This window comes from Periplaneta americana, chromosome 2, assembly GCF_040183065.1.
Source record: "Periplaneta americana isolate PAMFEO1 chromosome 2, P.americana_PAMFEO1_priV1, whole genome shotgun sequence".
In the NCBI taxonomy this organism is placed as follows: Eukaryota; Metazoa; Arthropoda; class Insecta; order Blattodea; family Blattidae; genus Periplaneta; species Periplaneta americana.
In genome coordinates, this window is record NC_091118.1 from 25063472 (window position 1) to 25086507 (window position 23036).

The following is a 23036-nucleotide window of genomic DNA, read 5'->3' on the forward strand; positions in this document are numbered from 1 at the left end:
ATGTATTATTGGTGTCGGTTTTAAAGTAATAAGTAGGCACGTTTAATGTTCGATAGAATGAAGCTGTGGACAAACTAGACAAATCAAATAATGATAATACACAGCTGACTGTGGGACTGCAAATTGCTGTTCATATTCATGGTATTGTAACAGTTATGAATTTTTCAATGTGTGCTTTACTGAATTAACCAGTTTTCTATTATTTGAAGTTGACTACCTTCACAGTATATTTGAACAACCAACAGAGCATATAATTTTAAATTTGAATGAATAGTATTTTAAAGTAAGATACATACAGAGCAACATTGCATCCTGTACAGTTGGCATTAACATATTTTTTTTATGTACACACACATATAATTTACTTGCTGAGGTTGGGCCTTTTGAAGGTCTTTTCTAAAATAATGTGGACATTGTTGGTTTCTTAAGATACATGGTAATATGTACAGAGTAGATATATAATGAAATTACTATTGCATCCTTTGAGCAAGAGGATTTCGAAACATATTTTCGTTATTTTTTATAAATGGATTCAAAAATGATTGAAATAATTTTACGTTTTTAAGTGTAGTGTTCTTGGTATCAAAATTTTAGGAAGTAGTTCTGTCCATTCCCATTTTTACATGATTAACAAATATTAGAAAATATATAGCTGTATTATTTTTTTTTCTTTCTTTTTCTGTACTCTGTACATAAATCACTTTTAGTGTTCATTCAATTCTTTTTATTTAATTGGCATGGATTTAACAAGTTATTGTGTACGTTTTTTTCTTACCACTCTAAGTTTCTAATATAACATTGTTCATCTTCAGGTTCAAAATAAAATATCATCCAGAAGATTCTGTGAAAAGGAGAGATGAGCAGATGGCAGCTCTGAAGGTACAATTATTTTGTGTTAGTTATTATTAGGTAGGTGCATAAGTTCGTGGCATTTGTCTGTACTTTCAATCATTACAAATGTCTGTTGCCATGGGAACAAACGCTACGAACTTATGCACCTACCTAAAGGTAGGGTCACACGTCGCTACTTTTGCTGCACAACTTCTGTACTGCAGCTGCAAAAGTTGCGTGTCGTGTTCACACATAAGCCAAAAGTAGCGCGCTGCATGCTACTTTTCGTGCTGCGCAACCCGAGTGCTGCAAAAGTTGCAACTGGAGGTTGCGAGTCTGTTCACACACAAGGCGCTACTTTTGCAGCCGCAGTCTAGCTGCAGGTTTCCATCTCTGTGTTGACTTCTCAATATACATTTTGCAGTTATGTTTGCATTATTAAGAAACTCATGCGAAAGCTTCCTTATCTATTATTTGCTTTTCTGTCATATCTAGTATTCAGAAATTGACATTTTTACTATAAAGCTTTTAAAAACGCCTATATACTTAAATGATAACCAACAGCATATTCACGTAATCAATGTTGGCAACCCTCCTGTTTGGAACTACGCTACGGAAAATTTAAAAAATGAATTACATCGTTAGCAATTATGCTCAGACTGTGTTGTGTATTTAATAACTGTTACAAATAATTTATTTTCATCACATCTAACATTAAAATATATCCAAACAATAAAAGTATCATTGGCACATTTGGGTGGTAACACTGGATGCAACCGCAGCAAAAGTTTCAACAAAACCGATATCAACCCTGAGAACCCTGTTCACACGTCGCTACTTTTAAGCTGCGCGCAGCATGGAAAAGTAGCGGGCAGCAGGTTCGGCAGCCGCTACTTTTCTGGTTGCATTGTTGTTCACACGTCGCAGTACAAGAGTTGCGCAGTTTTTTGTACTCCAGCGCTGCAAAAGTAGCGACGTGTGGCCGTACCTTTATACATTCACAAGGACAAGTTGTGTGTTTGGATTGGATTACAGTAGAACCACAGTCTAGTATATACAGTCACGAAGCTTGAGTTTATGAGGATCCTAGGAACCATAGACTGTGCCGGTACTATTTCGCATTGTCTGTAATGAGGCAATAGTAGCGATCCTAGTGGTTAGCAACTATCTATGGATGCATATTTACTATGTATTGAGCTTCGTGACTATATACTAGACTGTGGTAGAACCTCGATAATCCTAACCTCAATAATCCGAATATACATACAGTACTGGAAAGCACAGAAAACAAGAGAATACTGGAAAAGAGAATCCAATGAATCCCCTACCTGCAGTGGCGTGTAAATCAGATAAAAGGGGATGTTAAGGAGGTTTAAGAAGAATGAGAATGATTTTCGCTACTTTTTTATGTTTATAATGGTGTATAAAGTGTTTTTTTTTAGTTTAGGTAGAGTAATTCCATATATTTGATAATCCAAACTAACCCCTGTCTCAATTAGTTAGGATTATCCAGGTTCAACCTAGTTCTTCTCTTTCTACTTTCCGATTATACGATATATGAAGGGAACTTATTTTGAAGCTGAATTTCTTTTTTCTCCCTTTCCGTTTGTTGAAGTTGCTAGAATTATAAAAGGCTACAAAAGAAACCTTATGCTTACAAAAAAAAGTTTCAAATTTGACCATCGTCTTCCCTTGAGAGGCTAAGTATAGCTTACAGTGATAAAATTTTGGAAATATTCAAAAAATTTTTCCTCCATTGCTGTATCTTGTACAATAATGGAAATTAGTGTGTGTAAAACACTGTCCTTCTGCTATATGAAAAAAAATTTTTACTTAAAAAAATTATTTATATACGTGTATATATATATATATATATATATATATATATATATATATATATATTTTTTTTCACAATTGAAAATGGTGGCAGTTCACTGTGCAGTGATGAAGCGTTTCCCTCATAACTCAAAAACTACTCAACATTCTGTGATGAACATTTTTGTGTCTATTTATGCATGTAATCTACAATATGATGCAAAATCACTTCTCTACCTTCGATAGATTGTCTGATAAAAAATAAATTCATTTAAAAAAATGGTCAGATATCAGTATTTTCTTCTAACACAAAATAAAAAAATATTATTTATTAAGGAATGTAGTTGAAAGAGCATGATATTGTAAACATGAGTTTCAGCAATAACATAGAAGAGAGAGAACATGAAAAAGTTAAAGAGTTTATGAGTCTTCCCATTGTCCTCCTATTATGTAGTCCCCCTTGTAGCATTATTTTAGGGATTCTATTCTCCAGCATTCTATATAGATGTCCTAGCCACCTCAGTCTTTGGGATTTTACAAAATAAGATTATGCAGCTCTTCATTGTTCCGTATTCTGCATTCGTTTTGTTCTCTGACGGGTCCATCCATATATTTTCCGTAAGATTTTTCTTTTGAAAGATCTCAGAGCTCTCATGTTCCTAGGATCAAAATTGTTAGTCTTTCTGCTTCAAACCTGATGAAATGTGCTGAAAGAAAAGTATGAGAAAACAGCTTGTAAAATTTGCGTGGAATTAAAGTTCAATGGTGCAGCCATTTATATATAGCATAATTTTTATGCTTTCGAGCATTGTAGAGCACCGAAACTTTGCTCAACATATAGGCCTAAATAAGAGATTGATGATTCATTTTTCATAAGAAAACGAAAATGCGATTTTTGACTGAAATGACCAAAATTTCACCTGTCTCCCCCCATTAAGATAAGAGACGCAAGATCTCAAAGCAGCATCAATATCGTGTTATGAGATAAAGAAAATTTATTATGCTTCCCATTACTGTTTGGAATAATGTGTTATTTTTTGTTACAGAATCGTGTGGAGGTATTTTTGGAATTTCTGCAGCAAACTCGTCTGGACAAAGTGTCGGTTGATGCTGATCAATCGGAACAGTTGATTCGGTTGCTGGATGCTGTTGTGATCCGACTGGAAGGAGGCACAGATTACGACCTGCTGGCCCTGGATGAACCTCGGCCGGCACCATCGCAGAGCTCTACGGGAACTGCATCTAACCAGAATGCAAAAACAGGCAACACGAGTACGGGAGGCAATTCTACAGAGAAGCAGACGTCTGGAGATAGTGACGTGAAGTCAGAGAGCGTCAAGGAAGAGGAGGAGGAAGAATCTAAGCCTTTTATCCCTGGAGAAGAGTGAGTACTTACAGCTCTGCTCTGTTGCAGATATGTAACTGCAAAGAAAATAATCACTGAAAGATACACAAAACAAAAGTCCGCCAAGTAAGCCACTGTTGATAGTGATTCGTCCATCTGATGGGGACGTTAAGCCTCGTCGCCTTCTTGGTGCTATTCGACAGGAGTAGGCTATGTGCCGGCACTGGCTTTCCCCCTTCTCCCTTCCTCATCTTCATCATCATCACTCATTCCAGACGCTACACTTACACATACATTCACCCTAGTACACGACATAACTCTCCACAGATACACATCATGTACAGTGTGGCCCGCCAAAGTGGTGTACAACTAGAAAAAAATGTGGCACAGTCCTGCCATCTATCCGCAATATGCGGAATCCGAATCACGTAAAGTGAAGTGGATAGGCATTGGATACATACATAGATACACAAAACAAAAGCATCTGTGGAACTTGTGAAATGCAAACAGTGATGACTTGTCCCAACCAAACAAAACTGTTGTACAGAGTAATTTTAATCACGGCATACATGTAAATACAAATGAAGCGGTGTGTTCCAAAACTTGATAAGTTCAAGATTTAAAAGAACTGAAATATCTATTTGTCAAGTCAGATGGTATCTCTGCATCATGTTATACCAAGTATTTGTATCAACTCTGATTATTTAGTAAATGTTTTTAGATTTAAAATGGAATTTTTGTTCCAAAACTTTACAAGACATTCAGTCATTTTGTCTCAAAACTTCATACATGAAGAATGGCCATTTTGAGTCAAAATCTTATACATTCCTGTTTATCTAGGTGACACAAATGCTCGGTTTGTTCTAAAACTTCATATGTTCATACTCTATTCTGCTGCCAACACATTTATTTCTGTATGTTATTCGTCACTTAATATAGATTATTATTTATTTTCCTTTTGACGTATAATGTTTATATTCAACATATCTTAATAAAAAAAAAATTGAAAGGATTTAGTGGAAAGATTTGTTACTCTTACGTCATTCGACTTACGAATTTCTTTTTCTCAACTTGTTCTTAATAACAATTTTGTAGTAAGCAGTTCTACAAACTTATAAAGTTTTGGAACTCGCCATTTCAAATAATTTCTTGTGTTTTTAGTGATGACAAGAAGAAAGAACGTGACAAGGCCCCTGAACCTGCAGAATTGAAAAAGGATCCCTCCCAGCCTCTTAAACTGACAATCAGCTCAGAACAAGTAGAACTGCAGAAGAAAGCCAAAGAATTCCTGAAACAAAAATCTGCTGAAGAAGAAGATGTTCCTAGTACGTATCTCAGTTTATTTCTGCCCATTCTTTGCCCTCCTGTTGCACTTCAAATAACCTTCACTATTTTTCAGCATTCTCTTGCCCTTTGTTATATCATTGATCATTGTCAATACTGTCATTATCTCATTATTATTATTACTATTATTATTATTATTATTATTATTATTATTATTATTATTATTATTATTATTATATTGGAGTATTGCTCACATGCTGACAACAGCAAGAGTGGTTGCGATATGAGAAATGATTCTGTAGGTAAGAAAGTACACTTTAGATTTTATTCATTGAGGGTATCAGTTTGATGGTGCGAAATGGTAAAGGGCACACGGTTTTTTGGAGTAAAAGACTGTGCTAAAAACATATGGTATGATTATTGTAAGATATTATTGTGTGAGCTAACATGATTTCATCTTCCACTGATTTATTCTCCTGTTCAGCTGTCACATATAAACAGATTCTCAAATTACACATATCCGTTGTGCTTGAAGGAACCATTTCATTTTTGTTAGTTCATTTTGTGCAATATGCTCTGAGTTTTATGTTAATTAGTTTTAAATTTAGTCTTTAATGTCGTAGGTCAAGGCAAGAAACGCAAAAGAGAGTATGAATATGAAAGTGGCAGTGAAAGTGGTGATGAACCAGCACCACCTGGTGATAATAATGGTGAGTATTTTGAAGGAACTTTTAATCAAACCAAGATAAGAAATCTGTAGAATGTTTTTATTTTTATAGTTGTAGACTAGAAAATGCTACTTATCTTCTTTTCATACTTCATTAACTTTGATGTACTCTTTCACTTAAAACCTTGAAGGTACCAAGTACAGTAAAACCTCGATAAGACGCGCCCTCTTATTATGCTATCCTGTGTAATACGCTTTTTTTTTTTTGTCCGGTCCCTGCACATTTCATATAATATAATGCCTTTATAAAATACCCCGTTTGTTGCGCTCAAGTCCTGCATAATACGCGGTTTTTGTGGAATATTTTCGATGTAATTTTCAGCAATGCACTGTAACAGCAAGGAAACATCTTGGTCATTGAACTCACTGGTGCCATTAACCTGAAAAGTATTGGTATTCGACCCTTTACCTGCGCATCTAAACCTTCATACTTCATACTTTAGTATACCCCACCCTCTTGTTACACTCTCTTATTCGACTCCTTACCTGCGTGGTTAAAGCCTACATACAGTTACAATACCTCACCCTCTTGCTAACCCTCTCTCTCAAACAGCATTCCTCACTCAGTCGTAATAAAATTCTGGAAATTTTTGCTTGGCAGTTTGTTGTCCTTTAGTGTATTGAAGTGTCCGTGAATGTCATTACAATGAGTATTAAACGAAACGCACTTTCTGTGTCGGAAAAATTGGAAATCTTACGAAAGTACGATGAGAACAGTACTCTTATTCAGAAATAACTCTCCGACTCATTAGGAATCCGATCATCGATATTAAGAATGATAATTAAAAATCGCGACTCAATCACTACAGTTGCGACATTGTTGGGAAGATATCACAGAAACTGAAGTGTGGTAAACATGAGGACTGGAGAACACGCACACGGCAAACAACTATAAATGACTTTTTTTTCCGAAAGAATTAAGTACAGTACATATTGTAAATGTCTTTGACGTACAGTACAGTAATTACATAATGGAGTAATACTGTATTACCTTTCATGAATCATGTATTTCAACAAAGAAAAATGCTAATAGATACTGTATATAAGTTAAAATTAGTATACCTATCTAATACGTGGTCCCGGTTAATACGCAGTTTACACCTGGTCCCTTGAACAGCATCTTATCTGGGTTTTACTGTATCTAATTTTACATAATTTCAGTCCTTCTACATGAATATTTAATGGGATATTGCAAACTTTCATTTCAGCTTTACGTTTGTTTATTTATTTGTGATAAAATTAAAAAACTATTTATGTAGGTACTGGTATACCAAACATGAAGAAAATCTATTACATACCATAGTAATAATCCATTTAATTTTATCTTGATATATTACAATCTGAATTTAAAACAAAAATGTTGGTAAGAACCATATACTCTCTTCTGAAGCAGAAGCTCTTATGGGCCTCATACATGCAGAGACTTACCTCTGTGCAAATCTAAATCCAAAGAAAAGTCTCGTATATAGGTGAAAAGTATTGAGGGCCTTGAGATAAGTCTCCGGAGTTCTGCAGCTGCTTAAATATTTCCAACTATAGTGCCTTCCAAATTAAGTGAGAGAACAAGTGAACATTGAAATAAATGATAATGCGAGCGTGTGGTCGAGATTTCGGCATAGTTTTGCTTTAAATTTTGTTTTAAACAGTTTTGTCTGTAGCGGAATGGTGGCAAGCTATGAAAGTATAGATTTGAGAAACTATTCTCACCCATTTGTATGAATGTTTAACTTTGAAGGAATAGTATTTCTTGAATGATCAAATTTCTCAATGGAGAATTATTGATTTCAATGATCTCTTAGACTTCTTTGTGAACTATCAGTCTAGGAGGTAAGTCTGAGTATGTATGGACAATCATTCAATTCAGACATACCTCCCTGAGGTAAGTCTGTGGGTCCTTTACATTCAAAACATTTCATACAAATTATCCATTAACTGAATGGAACAATATATCTCTTTGCCATGAAAGACTACTGTATATGTATACTCGAATAATCCATGCACCATAATTTTAGGAGAGAAAATAAAAAAATTGGCTGTAGTTTGTGTTTTATTTATAAGAAATTAAACCTTTATAAGAAATTAAACCTACATAATGATGTGCTCCAAAACTAAATAAAATATCAATTTGTTTTAAGAAACTCATCATAATCTTCACATGCTGTTATAGAAGCATCTGGGACTCTCCTACAGTAACAAATTAGAAAACACTATCTTGGATAATTTTGTAGACTAATGGAGGTCATGATGAATGGTTCCAGCCAATCAGAAAGAGACCATCCCGTGTCTCATATCACATAATTCCTAAGCGAGAGATGTAGAACATATTTGTTCTACTCGTGGTTTGTAAAGGGAAGAGTCCTATGAATTGTTGTAATCGACTTATGAAAAAGAATCGTCTTGCCAACTCTACGCCACACAGATCGATGTGTGAGGCCGGACAACGCTATAGTATAACAGGATCCAGTGTTGAGGCGATGTGGTACCAACCTTATTTCAAATAATGCACACACCCTAGTTTGTTTTTCTTTGCTAAATTCCGGAAAAAATATGCGCAGAGTATTTGCATATAATACGGTAATACATTTTATTGCAATTTGACATGGTTGAAAAGAATCTGTAGAAAATAATGGAGTTTGAAATGTCAAAAATCTCGCTTTATTTTGTTGCAGGTATGGAAGAAGATGAGCCACCCCCTCCTGGCCTGGAGGAAGGAAAAGAGGGCGATGACAGCTGTGCAGAGGATGAGGACAAGAACAAAGAAAAAGAAATGGATACAAATGATGATAAAGAAGATGAAGATGATGAGGCGAAGAAAGAAAAATCTGATGATGATGCTGACGAAAACGTAAGTTTAATTTTGTATCGATACCAACACAATATCAAACTTAATGTATATTAGAGTCAAGGATTCACTGTATCAAAGATGAAGTGATTACCTTAATCATTGAGTATCAGTCTACTGCTCTTTCTATGTTGTGATAAGGTGCCTGTTCTTCGTTTTGTCTTAGTGATTTATACTTTGTTTTGGAGTATTACAATGAGGATTTGATAATTAAGGTTTGGAGCTGACTTATATCAACATATTATTTCACGAAAGTTTTTTTAATAGGGTGTAGAAGGTTGATTTCACCAGTGATATGTTACAATAAAATATTTTTTCTGTTTTAGTCTGATAAGGAAGAGAAAGATAAATCAGAGAAGACTGCTGGAGATGGGAAGATAGACAGCGGTGATGAAGGCGAAGAAGGCATGGAGGTTGACGAATCAGAAAGAGATCGCAAGAAGAAGAGAAGTGACAGTGAAGAAGCTGTGAAGCCTCGTCCACTCCACAAAACTGCTTCCATTTTCTTGCGGAATCTTGCCCCCACAATCACCAAACAAGAAGTTGAAGCGGTTAGTAAAACTGAAGCATGTAGTAAATGATTTATGTTATGTATACCATTTCAGTGATGGCGGAGAAAAGCTTTGGATGGAATATGTATGTATGTATGTATTAACACTACAATTGGGTATACACCCGATGGCAGTGATATATAATATACAGTAATTACAATGACATGAAATAAAGTAAATAAACGTAAATGAAATAAAATAAAATAAACGTAAATCTTTAAATAGTAAATGCAATAAACCTAGGACTATAAATAAAAACTATTCTATAATAATGCCTACGATAAGCAAAAGTAAATCTAACTTATAAGTACTTCTATTTCACCCAACTATTACCAATTTAAATAATTACATATCACCTTAATTAATTACATACCAACTTAATTGCATATCATCTTAATTAATTACATATCACCTTAATTTATTTACATATCAACTAAACTACATATCATCTTAATTAATTACATATCAACTTAATTATATATCAACTCAATTAGTTACATGACACAACTTAAATAATTACACTGCACTTCCAATTACATTTTCACTCTAATCTTCTCAACCTTTTCTTAAATGTATTGATTTTAAGAGGACCACCCTGAAAGATTGCCGCAGGTAAGCAGTTAACAAAGGAAAATTTTGCCACGTCCGTTCTTTGTTTTCTACATTTAAACTTCCTAATATGATCAGCCCTTCCTAAGTATGATGGTGTTGCTAATCTAGCATTGATATCGGTCCATGCTTTGTATCCCATTTGTGCCTTAAACAATGCAGTGAGTCTGGTTTTTCGTCGCCTTGATTTGAGAAGTTCCCACCCTAAATCTTTCACTATCTCCTCACCATGTCCGATCCCCATTTTGACATATTTTGCTGCCTTGCATTAGACCTTTTGATTTGGTTTTGTCTGTATGGATTTGGTTTTGTCATGCTCAACATGATACAAGAATTCAGTTGTTATATGTAAAAAGAAAGTGTGGCATCTTTATGACATCGATTTTTTTATGTCTCATTTATTCTTCTTCTTCGTCGTTACCTGCTGTTATTAAAATAAGAAATAGAAACTAATTTAATTACAAAGGTAAAGTGTCTGTGTGCATTACATATAATTGAGTTAGAAAAGTGAAGTTATTATGACTTTCTGGCCCTCAACACGAAAAGATGATGAGGTTAGTACCACACTGATAACGTTTTATTTCTGGCGAAGACGTGATAGATAAAAGACAAAATATTTTGCTTTCATAAGAATTAAAAGCTGATTCTTCTGGTCTTCTCTTGCTGAAGGAGGTAGTTTGGGTGAACACTTACCTTATCCATTTTATTGTGTTTTCAGATGTGCAAACGGTACCCTGGATTTCTTCGTGTTGCTATTGCAGATCCACAGCCTGAAAGAAGATGGTTCAGGAGAGGATGGGTTACCTTCGAGAGACAAGTGAATATCAAAGAGATATGCTGGAACCTGAATAATATTCGTGTAAGTTCAGAAATTTTAACGAAAAGTGATAATTTCGTAGCAAGATTATCTTGTGAACTTTAGTAGTAACCACTTAGTAGTAACCACTTACAGGATATGTACACTTTAGGGTACATTGTGGATGCAAGCAACAATATACAGAGAAAGATCGTCTTAAAGCACATCTTCATTGATTCAGAATCCCAAACTCGTAACACTGCACTGTCTCAAGAACCAAAATGCGAAAAATGAACAGAGAAGATCTGCTTCAGTGCAGAAAACTAGACCCCAACTTCCAGAAATTGAAGAACCTCCTGAAATTATACTGGGATGTCAAAAGACCAATTTATTGATATCCTTAAATCTCTTCATTAGAAAACGACATAATATTAAAATATGTGAACTTTGCTCTTTTGTAATTAATCTTCAATCTTCTTAATGTATCCAGCTGTTTGCTGACAACGTAAAGTCCACTATAGTCCACTGTAGTCTATTCAGTTATTGTTTTTCACGAGAAATGAGGGGTATTTTGACCGGGTTCATTATAGATGCCTGTTGCTAGTAGCCAGAGTTGGGGTGTAGTCAATATATACTGCAGGGCTGTGTCTTCTGCAACTGGTACTGATGATTTTAATTTATTTCTTTTGTGGTTTATGGATGGACAGTATAAAAGAATGTGTTCCAGATCTTCATGATTATTACACCACAGACAAGTAGGATTATAAGAAAGGTAAAATCGGTGTAGGTACAATTGAGTGACAATGTGACCTGTTCTGGCTCTTGTTAAAAATGTTTGAACATGTCTGGGCAAGTTTTTGTACATTTCCAGGTCATTTGGTTTCTTTTATACAGACTGTAAAATTTTTCCTTTGTCAGAAGAGAGCCAATTGTAATCAAAATAAAATGATTTTTATAAAAGCCACGTGACTTGAAAATGCTATTTTTTGCTGTCATGTCTCAGTGTATGTTACTGCAGTATCATTTATGAAATTTCTCTGGCTTTTTACAGTAGAACTCCGATTTTAGGCAACCTTTGTGTATTGTTTTTCCGCATTTAATGTTAAATATACAGGTCCCAATAATTATTACTTGTGATTAATGTATTTTTATATATTCGATTTAATGTTATTCTCTTTGCCATCAAACCCATATTTTATGTTAAAAAGTGTTCTTAAATAATTTTTTTTAATCTCTACTAACACAAAATGCATTTCTATTCAACATGTAAGAGTGGAACAAAGCTGCGGGTCTACATAACAATTCACACCTTACAGTGTCAGTCGTTTGTCTTTGTTGTGCTTGCTGAGGTGTGTGGTGTCAGCACTACTACAGTGATGAGATGGAATTGTTTCCACCATTACATATCAATAGAAAACTATGGCTCTGAAAGGGAAAATGCCTTAATGTAATAAGGAAACCCTGCTTTTAAGGGATAGTTTTCAAATGAATTTTGTGATAATGAAGCCCAATATATTGACTCGACTTTCAGTAATCAATAGTATCAACATATTCGATAGTGCATCTCAATCAATAGTAATGCAGTGCAACAGCATCACTGTTCTTTATTATTCTTGCTTTGAGTTGCTTTCACAGAGTGGTTACTTTGCTTGCTTTGTTCTCGTGAGTTGTGTGGATCATGTTTCCAAATTTTTTGTTAGTTTATGCTGTTTATGCATAATTGTAATAGCGACTAAATGGAAGAAATTAACTATTGGACAGAAAGTGAACATACCGGTAATATATATGTACATGCTAGCACTAGTTACTTTAATCATTCCTTCCCATTTTATTTAAACCCCCTTTTAAGGAAAAGAAAAGTAATCCCTCAGAGATTCAATTAATGTTAGAGAAAAAAAATTCGCTCTGGCGCCAGGGATCGAACCTGGGTCCTTGGTTCTACATACCAAGCACTCTCACCATTGAGCTACGCCGAAGTTGAATCCACAGCACCGGATCGAACCCCTCTCCTCCAGTGTTTTTCCCTTTGTTGCTTGACTCCAAGTTGGGCATGTATGTTGACGTTTTATATTAAGTCAACTGCCACTATACAAGGAGCGCACTCAGTTGAGTGACTTGGTGGCCGGGATTCCACAGTAATCTGTACAGGTACATACACTGTTGCTCGGAGGATCTATGTAAAGATTATTATTTTTTTTGGCCCTACAGAATACATCTGTTATGGTAACAATTAATATTAGAGGAGAAAAATTCGCTCCGGCACCGAAGCTCAATCCACAGTACCGGATCAAACACCTCTTCTCCAGTGTTTTGCCTTTGTGGCTTGATTCCAAGTTGGACATGGAATTTTTCTCTTCTAATATTAATTGTTACCATAACAGATGTATTCTGTAGGACCAAAAAAAAAAATCTTTATGTAGATTCCTCAGAGATTCGTTAAAAAGGGGTTCTACTGTATTGTGTGCTTGCCAAAGTTTATTGTATGTATATTTGCTTATAATAAATGTAATGGGTATTAAAAATATTCAACTGTGATGTAGTTAAATGACCTAAGGGTGTTCTAATTTCTTCTCTCAGCCCTTCCATGTTTGTGTTATGTGTAACCCTTTTAATAAAAACGTACATTTAAGGATAAAATAATTAGTCACTTGGTGATTCGTTATAAAAGTGTTTGCTCTATGTGTTTCTGTTTCTAGCTACGGGATTGTGAACTAGGTGCCATTGTAAATCGAGATCTCAGTCGCCGCATCCGGACAGTGAACGGTATTACATCGCACAGACAAGTTGTGAGGCATGACATCAAGCTTGCAGCTCGTATTGTACATAACCTAGACGCCAAGTCAGGGCTGTGGGTCGATCCTGACTCAGCAGAGGCCAAAGGTGAACCTGCAACAGACGGAGATTCAAAGAAGAACAAGGACTCCGACCCTGACCAGATGCCACTGCCAGTAAGTATTATTTTAAATCAGAATCTATACTCCACAATCACATTGGCTTGATTTAATAAAAAAGTATTAAGCCTGTGCTTCAGATAACACAGGGTTTTCTCTAGAAGCTTCCACTTCCCTGTGGCATCCCAACAAATATCCATCATCATCATCATCATCTCATCTCATCGTGGGTGTAGCATTGACCACCTTTCTGTGTCACACTGTCGATGAACTGGGCTAAATAACTGGCTTAATGGATGACTGACGAACAGCCAAGGATCTGCCATTAGACAAAAAAAAAATCATAGGACTTGACTTAACAATAATTCTTAATAAATTGTGTGATGTTCGATATACAGGGAGATGCAACAAAAAAGCAGAGTTTGCTGTCAGTCAATTGGTTTTGTCACTGTTCGTGTCATGTAACATATAGAATATTCTATTAAATCTATACTAATAATAAATCTGTAGCCGAAATTTTTCTGGTAATTTTCGATTTTCCAAAAATAATTGGTCCTAACATATATAATTAACCACCCTGAAAAAGAAAATAGCTTTTTTTTTTTTATTTTTGTTTGTATGTATGTATGTCTGTCTGTCTGTCTGTCTGTCTGTCTGTATGTTTGTTACCTTTTCACGCGATAATGGCTGAACGGATTTCAATGAAAATTGGAATATAAATTAAGTTCGTTGTAACTTAGATTTTAGGCTATATGGCAATCAAAATACATTATTTAAAAGGGGGGTTGTAAGGGGGCTTGAATTAAATAAATCGAAATATCTCGCTTATTATTGATTTTTGTGAAAAATGTTACATAACAAAAGTTTCTTTAAAAATAATTTGCGATAAGTTTTATTCCTTGAAAAATTTTGATAGGACTGATATTTAATGAGATAAATTAGTTTTAAAATTAAAATAACTGCCATCTAAGGCCGTGTAATGAATTAAAAAACAAATGACTTCGTCTATAAGGGACCTTGGCCAGCAACAATCGAAAGCTATGAAAGATAGCCTACAGAGAGTGTTTCTGTGTTTGTATGAAGTAATATCAGAAGCTAAATTAACCGATTTGTATAATTAATTATTATTTCACCATTGGAAAGTGTAGTTTCTCTAGATGGACATAATGCTATAACTTAATGTTATTACAGTAACTTCTGATATAATATAATATAATATAATATAATATAATTTATTTGAAGGGTTCAGAACCATAGTGGGCCAAGCGCCATTTACTGAATACGTAGAAAAGGAGGGTTAAAATTAAGTTATTACCATAATTCAACAGAAACCTATAACAAGTAAAATAAAATATACACATTAAATCTAAATGATGTCAATCTTCATTAAGCTATGGTTGCATGTAATAAAAATTAAGAAACATGTTAAAGGAATTGTCATTGCACCAAATGAGTGTCTCTGGACCAAAATGATCGCATTTTAATTATTTGGGTGCAATTTAAATTAAGTAACATATTAAACGATTTATCCTTCTATCAAACACGAATGTTCCCTGGATCAAATGTCCTATTTTAATTATGTAATTATTTTATATTTATTTCTAACGGGTGCAGCAGAGCGCATGGGTAAGGCTAGTAAATTAAATAAAGGATAATGACTTGGGATAAATGTATTAAAGATTTTTAGGGACTCAATTCCACACTCAAATGTCATTAACCCTTCTGTCCGTACGTCTTTTGTTTTGCAACAGTACTTCATTGTAAGTTAAACATTCTCTGTATTACAGAGCTTTGGCCTTGTGTCGAAAAATCCCGTGCTGAAGAATATCACCGACTATTTGATAGAAGAAGCTTCAGCTGAAGAAGAGGAACTTCTTGGGCATACTGCTGACCAAGAAGAAGGGCAACTGGGTGACGATACAGCTACTGTAGAAAGAGATGAAGGGCTCATTAAGGTATTTATGAAAACATATGTAGATTCTGCAGACAACTGTCACTGTATTTGAGCTCTAAATCGAAAATTATACAGAGACTAACTTGTTTTCTATTTCTCCGTTTGGTTCACAAACTTTCATTATCTACTTACAAGGTAACTGTTAATGAGTTACGTCGAAACAGCGCACATTGTTATATCTTCCATTACCTGCTATGAGTAATTGCTGACTCTCGCTGTAAAATATGAATACTTTTTTCTTCATTTAACATTTACAGAAAAGATTACAGTTTAAGTACATTGCTCAACTGTAATTATTTAAAAAAAAAAAAGAAAAGAAAAGAAACAGAAGATTAGGCCAATTATATAATTTGTATTTAAAGTCATCAGTACGCCAAAATGTTTAAAGCACTTTCTTGGTGAACATTCATACATATTTCATAACATCCAATTTTATTTCTGTAAGGGCATATCGAGATTTCTTCATCTTGATCCAGTATTTCTGAAATTGTTCATATACCACTGAACTCATCCATACCTACTTAACACAGGCACTCACAGAAGCTTTGCTGTTAAGTTTTCTTTGCATTTTTCTTTCTTTTTCCTAAACTACATACTGGTATTGTGAATTAAAACACATGTCACATAAATCCCCATTGCTGCCACCTTGAACATCATAAAAGCAAACTAAGCTGTGTATAGGGAATAAACAAAGCAAGCCATAGGGGCTTAGAGGGGACAAAATATGATCAAAGGAGTGTCGATTGACCCAGGGTTCTCCCAAATACAACTCCGAGTTCATTAAAGGTTGCTTCTTAGTCAGACTACATAAAATATCTTAAATGTAAGAATATTTGTCGTGCAAGTATTGCACTTAACCTAACTCTAAAAGATTTCTAATATGAAAGTGAAAATATACTGGACTTTAGTTTCAAGCTTTGTGAAGTTAAAAAATCATGCTACCTATGTTTAGGGACCTGAAAATTTCGTATTTGCGAAATCCGCGAATTATGTGGTAGAAAGGGAACAACTGGATAATACGCACGGCAGACCAATATCGATAGTCGACTCTACTCGCTGGCCACTAGTCACCGGGCCGTACCGAGCCGTATCAAACAAAATATAATCGAAATGGTGGTAGTCAAATTCGCGACTATATTCTTAAATAATTCACTCCATTAGTCAAGTTCAAGGTTTTATGTAGTACAACGGCGGTTTTTTGAATGCATTAAAAGAAAATGAAGATGTAATAAGATAATAAACTAGGTTATCACAAGGAAATTAACAGGAAAAAAGGTGTGTTTCACGGAATACAATTAAAATGACGGAAAGTAAATTTCCGGTGAATGTTCGCCAAAGCGTAAAGTACGTAATTATGACGGCGTTGCTGTTTTATTTCTGGCCTATAGAAAAATACCCAGCCTTTTACGAAAAAAAATTTAAGGACCATGAAATTATTCACCGCTTTCATTATAGGCCTATTATTTTTTAACAATATTACGAATCAAAATCTGTCATATTATATAATTTTAACTACTACATGGACGAATCAAATCAAGCTAATCTAACCAAAGCTAACCTAACCTAACCAAAGCTAACCTAACCTAACCTAACCAAAGCTAAGCTAACCTAACCAAAACTAATCTAACCTAACCAAAGCTAATCTAACCTAACCTAAGCTAACCTAACCTAAGCTAAGCTAATCTAAGCTAACCTAACATAACATAACCTTCGTAAATGCAAGGCCTGTAACCGGAGCAAGAAGGGATCTCAATCATTTAATCTGCAAGTACACACAAAAATAAATTCAAGTAAGGATCACGCTCCCACTGCATGAGAGGTCCGCGCATGCGCTACAGCAAAACTGTTTCTGTCCCGAGCCTCTCATCTAAGGCACTCGTCATAATTTACTCGCAATATTTACGCAAATACACATTGTCGCTAACAGTGGTGCTATCTCTCAATAATGTTCAGAACGAAGGAGGTAGACAGAGAGAGAAAAAATTTCTCCCGCCAACTACGCCACACACCAACGTCATGTTCTTATGTTGGTGACATTGTGTATTTACTTAAATTTGGTGGTAAACGTAACGGCACGGTTCAAAGTGACCGTGCTAATTCTCCAGTATAGCGGTAGAAAGTATTTTTCTACATTTGTAAGGTGATTTAGCATGATTTTCTAGCAGAATTGAAAGTGCGAAAAGTGTGAATTTCCTATCAAATTTCGAAACCATGAGAAAAATTCTATTTAATAGCCATTTGTCAGTAAAATGATATTTTTCAAGCAAAAAGTGCATTATATATGCAAAAATTAAAGGCACTTTTTAAATATTCAATGCACACCTTCATCTCAAACAGCAGAAATAACTAAAATGCTCTCTCAATTAATATCACTCAATAAAAGAATTGTATTCCAATAGATACCATCCCATTGTGGAATCCTGGGAAACGAGAATGCGGATGCTTTAGCAAAGAAGGGCAGCACTGCTACTTACAGACCTGTTACTAAATCTATGTATTACTCTGTGAAGAGATTTATTAAATCTACATACTTAGACTTCAACAAACAAAATTTGATACCACAATCCCAAGGGAAAAAATGGAACTCTCTGCATCAAAATCCACAGTTAATTCCGGATTTACCACGAAAATCGTCTGTAGCTGCATTTAGATTGGCAACAGGCCATGATTGTTTGGCCAAACACCTGCATAGAATTGGAATATATCAGTCCCCTAACTGCCCATTGTACAACTCAAACCAAGAAATGGATTCGGAACACCTCAAAATCTGTGCTTCAGCGGCTGATCATGATAATATCTTGGAAAAATATTGGAGTGCAAGAGGTCAAATGACTTTATTGTCAAACGCCTGGCATTAGAAAACAACAACAACTTTTTAAATACTCAAAATATTTCTATCCATTATTTCTTTATCAGTTATTGTCTGCATACATATTGTAATGTCAATTATCAAGTTCTCTAGTCAATATGGGCTTGGCTAAAATGCGTTGCATTGGTTTACTTGGCCATTTGATTTTGAGATCACAGCAGAGTTGGATAGTTATTCTAGTTATAGTGGCAGAATTGGTTAAATTTGTGAGACATGTGCTTCTTCGTAAAATGGCCGAACAACTATAACTGCCCAGGAAAGAGTCCAGCAGTATTCCATTCATGGACTCTATGCTTCAGATGCTAAGACAGTTTTTTGTAAATTCTGCAAATGCCGTGTTGGAGAATAAAGCATTTTCAGAATGTTGTTTGCAAGTACTGTGGATACCAACAAACAACGCTGATAATGAAAAATGTTTTTTCACAATATGGTGCTGTTGTTTCAGACAGACAATGTAATTTAAAGGAGGAAAATGCTGAACTGTGCACAATGTTATCTTTTGAGAATTAAAAGGTAAAATGCACAAAGTTTCCTTCGGAAAAAAAAAAAATGTATGCTAATTTGGAAAAAAGTAGATGCTAATTTTGAGAAAAATAGATAGGCCTACTAAAGATTCAGGTCCTTACCTATGTGTTGGATCATTTCTCATGCAGTTTGATAATGCTTTGTGTTACGACTATGTTTGCAGGTGCTGGATCGCTTGTTGTTTTATCTACGTATTGTCCACTCTGTGGACTACTACAATCACTGCGAGTATCCAAATGAGGATGAAATGCCAAATAGATGCGGTATTATGCATGCACGAGGTATTCCACCATCCTCAAAGGTAAGAACTGCATAAACATCACAAGATTTCATAAAGTGAAGCACCTTTGTCATTCCGAGGTTCACAGATTCAGACCTTGTTGGTGTATTTTCAAAGGCAATAGAATTCTTTGCATGATTTCCATGTCGTCATTATATTTACATTTAAGGCTGCATTGTGAATGTTTTAAAATCACAGAATTTGAATTTGTACTGAAAGAAGAACTGAATGTACTGCGAGTTCATTCAGTTATCTGCTCATCTGTGATGCATTCTTGATCCCCATTTTGTGATCTGACTGCAATGGAACACAGCATAAAAATCTGTCTGCATATTGCGGCAAATGAATGAGACAGAAGTAATTCTAAAGAAGTCCATAGAAGTTAACTTCAAAATCACTTTCATTGTTATGCATGTACTGCTTTTAATGGAAATATTAGTATCACTTTGCATTATTCGAAATACATTCCACTAATTTTGGTAGAAGTGGCACTGTCAACTGAGGATCCCAATAATAGTGTCACGTATTGAGAACTAGCGGAATTATTTCAAAGTTTGTCAGTTTGTTATATCTTTGGCTATCTCAGGGTTAGAAAGTTCGCTTACATGATCAGAAAATTGTAGGTCAGATGTCTTTGAACACCAGTGTACCTACTATTAATTTCTCTTGGCATGATTTTTTCAACAGTTCAGAACAATAAATTAGTTTATTTTTATTTAATTCACTGGACTGTATATAAGAAAAAACATGAACTAAATTAAGAAAGTTTCTTAAAGGAGATAAAAGCTAAGCTATTTTTTCTTGAAGTTACACCAAGCTCTTAAGACTGATATCCCAATGAAGCAGAATAGCATCGTCTTTTTTGTCTCAGCTTCAAACTAATAAAATGAATGTCATTGTAGTTGCAGGTAACCCAACAGGAAATCAGTGACTATTGTCGTACCTTCGAGCAGAAAATTGCCTCATTCTTGCAGCCAGCCACCAAAATTACAGATGAAGAGTACAACAAATTAGGTCACAAGGACCCTGTTGTGTATCCTTTTCAATTGCCATCAAACTTAACATAATTCTAACGAGTCGAAGTGGAGGAACTCTTCGTTAGAAATCTCCCACCTTTTTTCTTTCGAGAAAGATGAAACTGAGGTATCACGTATAGTGGAGCTTTGATTATCTTCATTAATTCGTTCCACAAAACTGTAATGGTTATCAAAATATGGTAATTGAATGGTAGCAACTAGTTGTCCTAAAAATAAAACTTATTTATTTATATATTTTTTTATAGCTTTCTGTCGAGTGTAGCAGAGGAGGCAAGACCTGTCCTGTGAACTTATCACGTGCCATAGCTATATCACCATTGGATTTGGAGAGGGAAATAAGTTTTTAGTGTGATATGAACTTCCTAGTCTGTAGATTTGTGTGATATTAACCAAAGTGAAACTAACTTTTGTTTCTGAGCTCCCATTCTTTCTCCTCTCACATAGCTCACATGCCATTCTCGTCTCTCGATCTGTATATACTGTACAACACTAATATCGCCTGCTTTAGCCTTTTGTTCATTTATCTACATTAAAACTAAATGCCCCATTTTCGCCAAAATGTCATCGTGAATTTTATTATCAGTGATTCTTCTGACTATAAGAGTAATATGCGGAATTATGTATGTATGTGTTATGTCCACAGTTTTATTAGTTTACCAGCCTCAAAATCACTACAGCAACCATATTTAATTTAGCTTCTAAAGAAATAGCACTGTTTATGTGTGCCTTTGTAAGTGCAGAAGGTTGTATGAAGAGGAGTGAGAAGAGATGTTTACAGAAGTTATTGAGAATGTTAGTTTAAATTCTTCTGAATTAGCAAAAATGTTGTTCATTTTGCCACATATAGTCACTTACATTGGTTACATTCTTATCTGGCACTTGGACAACTTTTCAAACTTCTATCAACTTTCAAGTCTGGATATGTAGAAAAGCATTCAGACTGATTCAAGACTTAATTGAATATCACTTCGGATCTGCAGTAACAGAAGACTTATCAAATGATCGCATCTATCCAAATTTTTTATCAGATGTTCACAATCTTTAAGTCGAAGTCATACATTTCACATTAACCATAATAGCGATTCATGTTGTCCGTTTATTAATTTAATCTGAAATTTCCTGTTTCTATTATGTTTACTTGCTTTCAAAGCTTATTAGTTAGCTTCCCATTTAAAATAATTTGTGATCTCATGTACATTTTTCTAAGCCCAATCCAATATATATTTCATCTGCCACTCAGTTTTGACTTTTGCATAGGTTACTTGTAGTAATGATTGAATTATACCTTTTTCTTTATAAATGCAGTATGTTTATGGTACTCAAGTCAATCATCACAAAGAATATTATATTCCAGTTCTAAATGCAATTGAGACACCCGATGAAGAGAAATGGATATTGAAACTTCGTGATATATAATAAATACTCAACTGTTAATCAGAGGGTGTATTCAGATCTAATAATTTGGCCTAATTTAATTTTTAACTGAAATTCGTAATATTGATTCATAAAGATTAACGGCGGCAGAAATGAGATTTATGCGTTACAGCGGGATACACAACAATGGATCACATTAGAAACTTTGACATTATGAAAGAACTGCAGATTGAACCAATTACGGAATACCTACAGAAATTCAGACAAAACTGGAGATCACATGTCATCAGAATGCCTCGTTCTAGAATTCCACGCCAAATTTTAAATTACCATCCTGTAGGCAAGAGATCCTTGGGCAGACCGTTCAAGTGTTGGCAAGAGACCATAACAGACCACTAGGCTCAATACATGCAAGGATGATGATGATGATGATGATGATGATGATGATGATGATGATGATGATGAACTGAAAGTGGTGTTTCAGAAATTGTTACAAATATCACTTTGCATATCCACAGTATAATTCCACGAAATGATTTTCTTGTGATGTCATATACAGGTTAAAGAAAAATTATATACACAGTAAGTAGTCTAATCCAGTTTTGTATGCCAGCTGTGATAACAGGTGATCATTGTGCTGGCAACAAGTTACCCCCATACTTATTGAATAATGGTTAGTTCACCTTTGCCGAGGCATGTGGATGTAAGGTCATCATGGGCCCTCCATGGGCTGTCATGCCACAGATTTAATTTTAATTGCAGTTATATTTTATCCAGGTTTTGATTTGAAATGAAGTCACTTTTATGGTGATAAAAAGAAAAAAACATGACTAGCATGTACTACATTGGTGTTGAAAGTATTAAGGTCATTGTATATGTGAAATTTCTTCTTTTTCTTCTTCTTCCCTTTAAGTATTAGGCCATATGGCCTGTTATGATCTCACAGTTGAATTTTCAATCCAGCGCTTTTTTGGATGCCCGAAAGATCTCGTCCCGTTTGGACGATAGTGGAGCATGACTTTTGAGATTCTGTCTCTATGCATGCGATGCATGGTGGAATGTTATTAATGAAAATATATTCCTTAACATGATTATTCAGTGAGGTGGAGAAATTCATCCAAGCTAACACTCAGGAGTTGGCTAAAGACAAATGGTTGTGTCCACTCTCAGGAAAGAAGTTCAAGGGACCTGAATTTGTTCGAAAGCACATATTCAACAAACACTCCGAGAAAGTTGATGAAGTTAAGAAAGAGGTACGTAAATTCTTATAATTTTTTTTACAAGAGTAAGTGAATAGATTTATTAA

General features: G+C 34.8%; 1 protein-coding gene across 6 annotated transcripts in view; it reads left to right on the forward strand.

Annotated features, from left to right (window-relative positions):
- The window catches only part of Ars2 (arsenic resistance protein 2), a 121096-nt gene that overhangs the window by 51920 nt on the left and 46140 nt on the right, over window positions 1-23036 (forward strand). For all 6 annotated transcript variants that reach the window (XR_011336655.1, XM_069849476.1, XM_069849468.1 and 3 more), the window contains 12 exons: window positions 813-879; window positions 3693-4030; window positions 5153-5316; window positions 5899-5985; window positions 8672-8847; window positions 9171-9395; window positions 10723-10863; window positions 13497-13748; window positions 15479-15646; window positions 19203-19340; window positions 20222-20352; window positions 22830-22983. Coding sequence is in view for 5 of the 6 variants with exons in the window: in XM_069849476.1 (XP_069705577.1) it covers window positions 813-879; window positions 3693-4030; window positions 5153-5316; window positions 5899-5985; window positions 8672-8847; window positions 9171-9395; window positions 10723-10863; window positions 13497-13748; window positions 15479-15646; window positions 19203-19340; window positions 20222-20352; window positions 22830-22983 (2041 nt within the window). In the remaining variant the exon portion in view is untranslated. The remainder of the gene's footprint in view (window positions 1-812; window positions 880-3692; window positions 4031-5152; window positions 5317-5898; window positions 5986-8671; window positions 8848-9170; window positions 9396-10722; window positions 10864-13496; window positions 13749-15478; window positions 15647-19202; window positions 19341-20221; window positions 20353-22829; window positions 22984-23036) is intronic.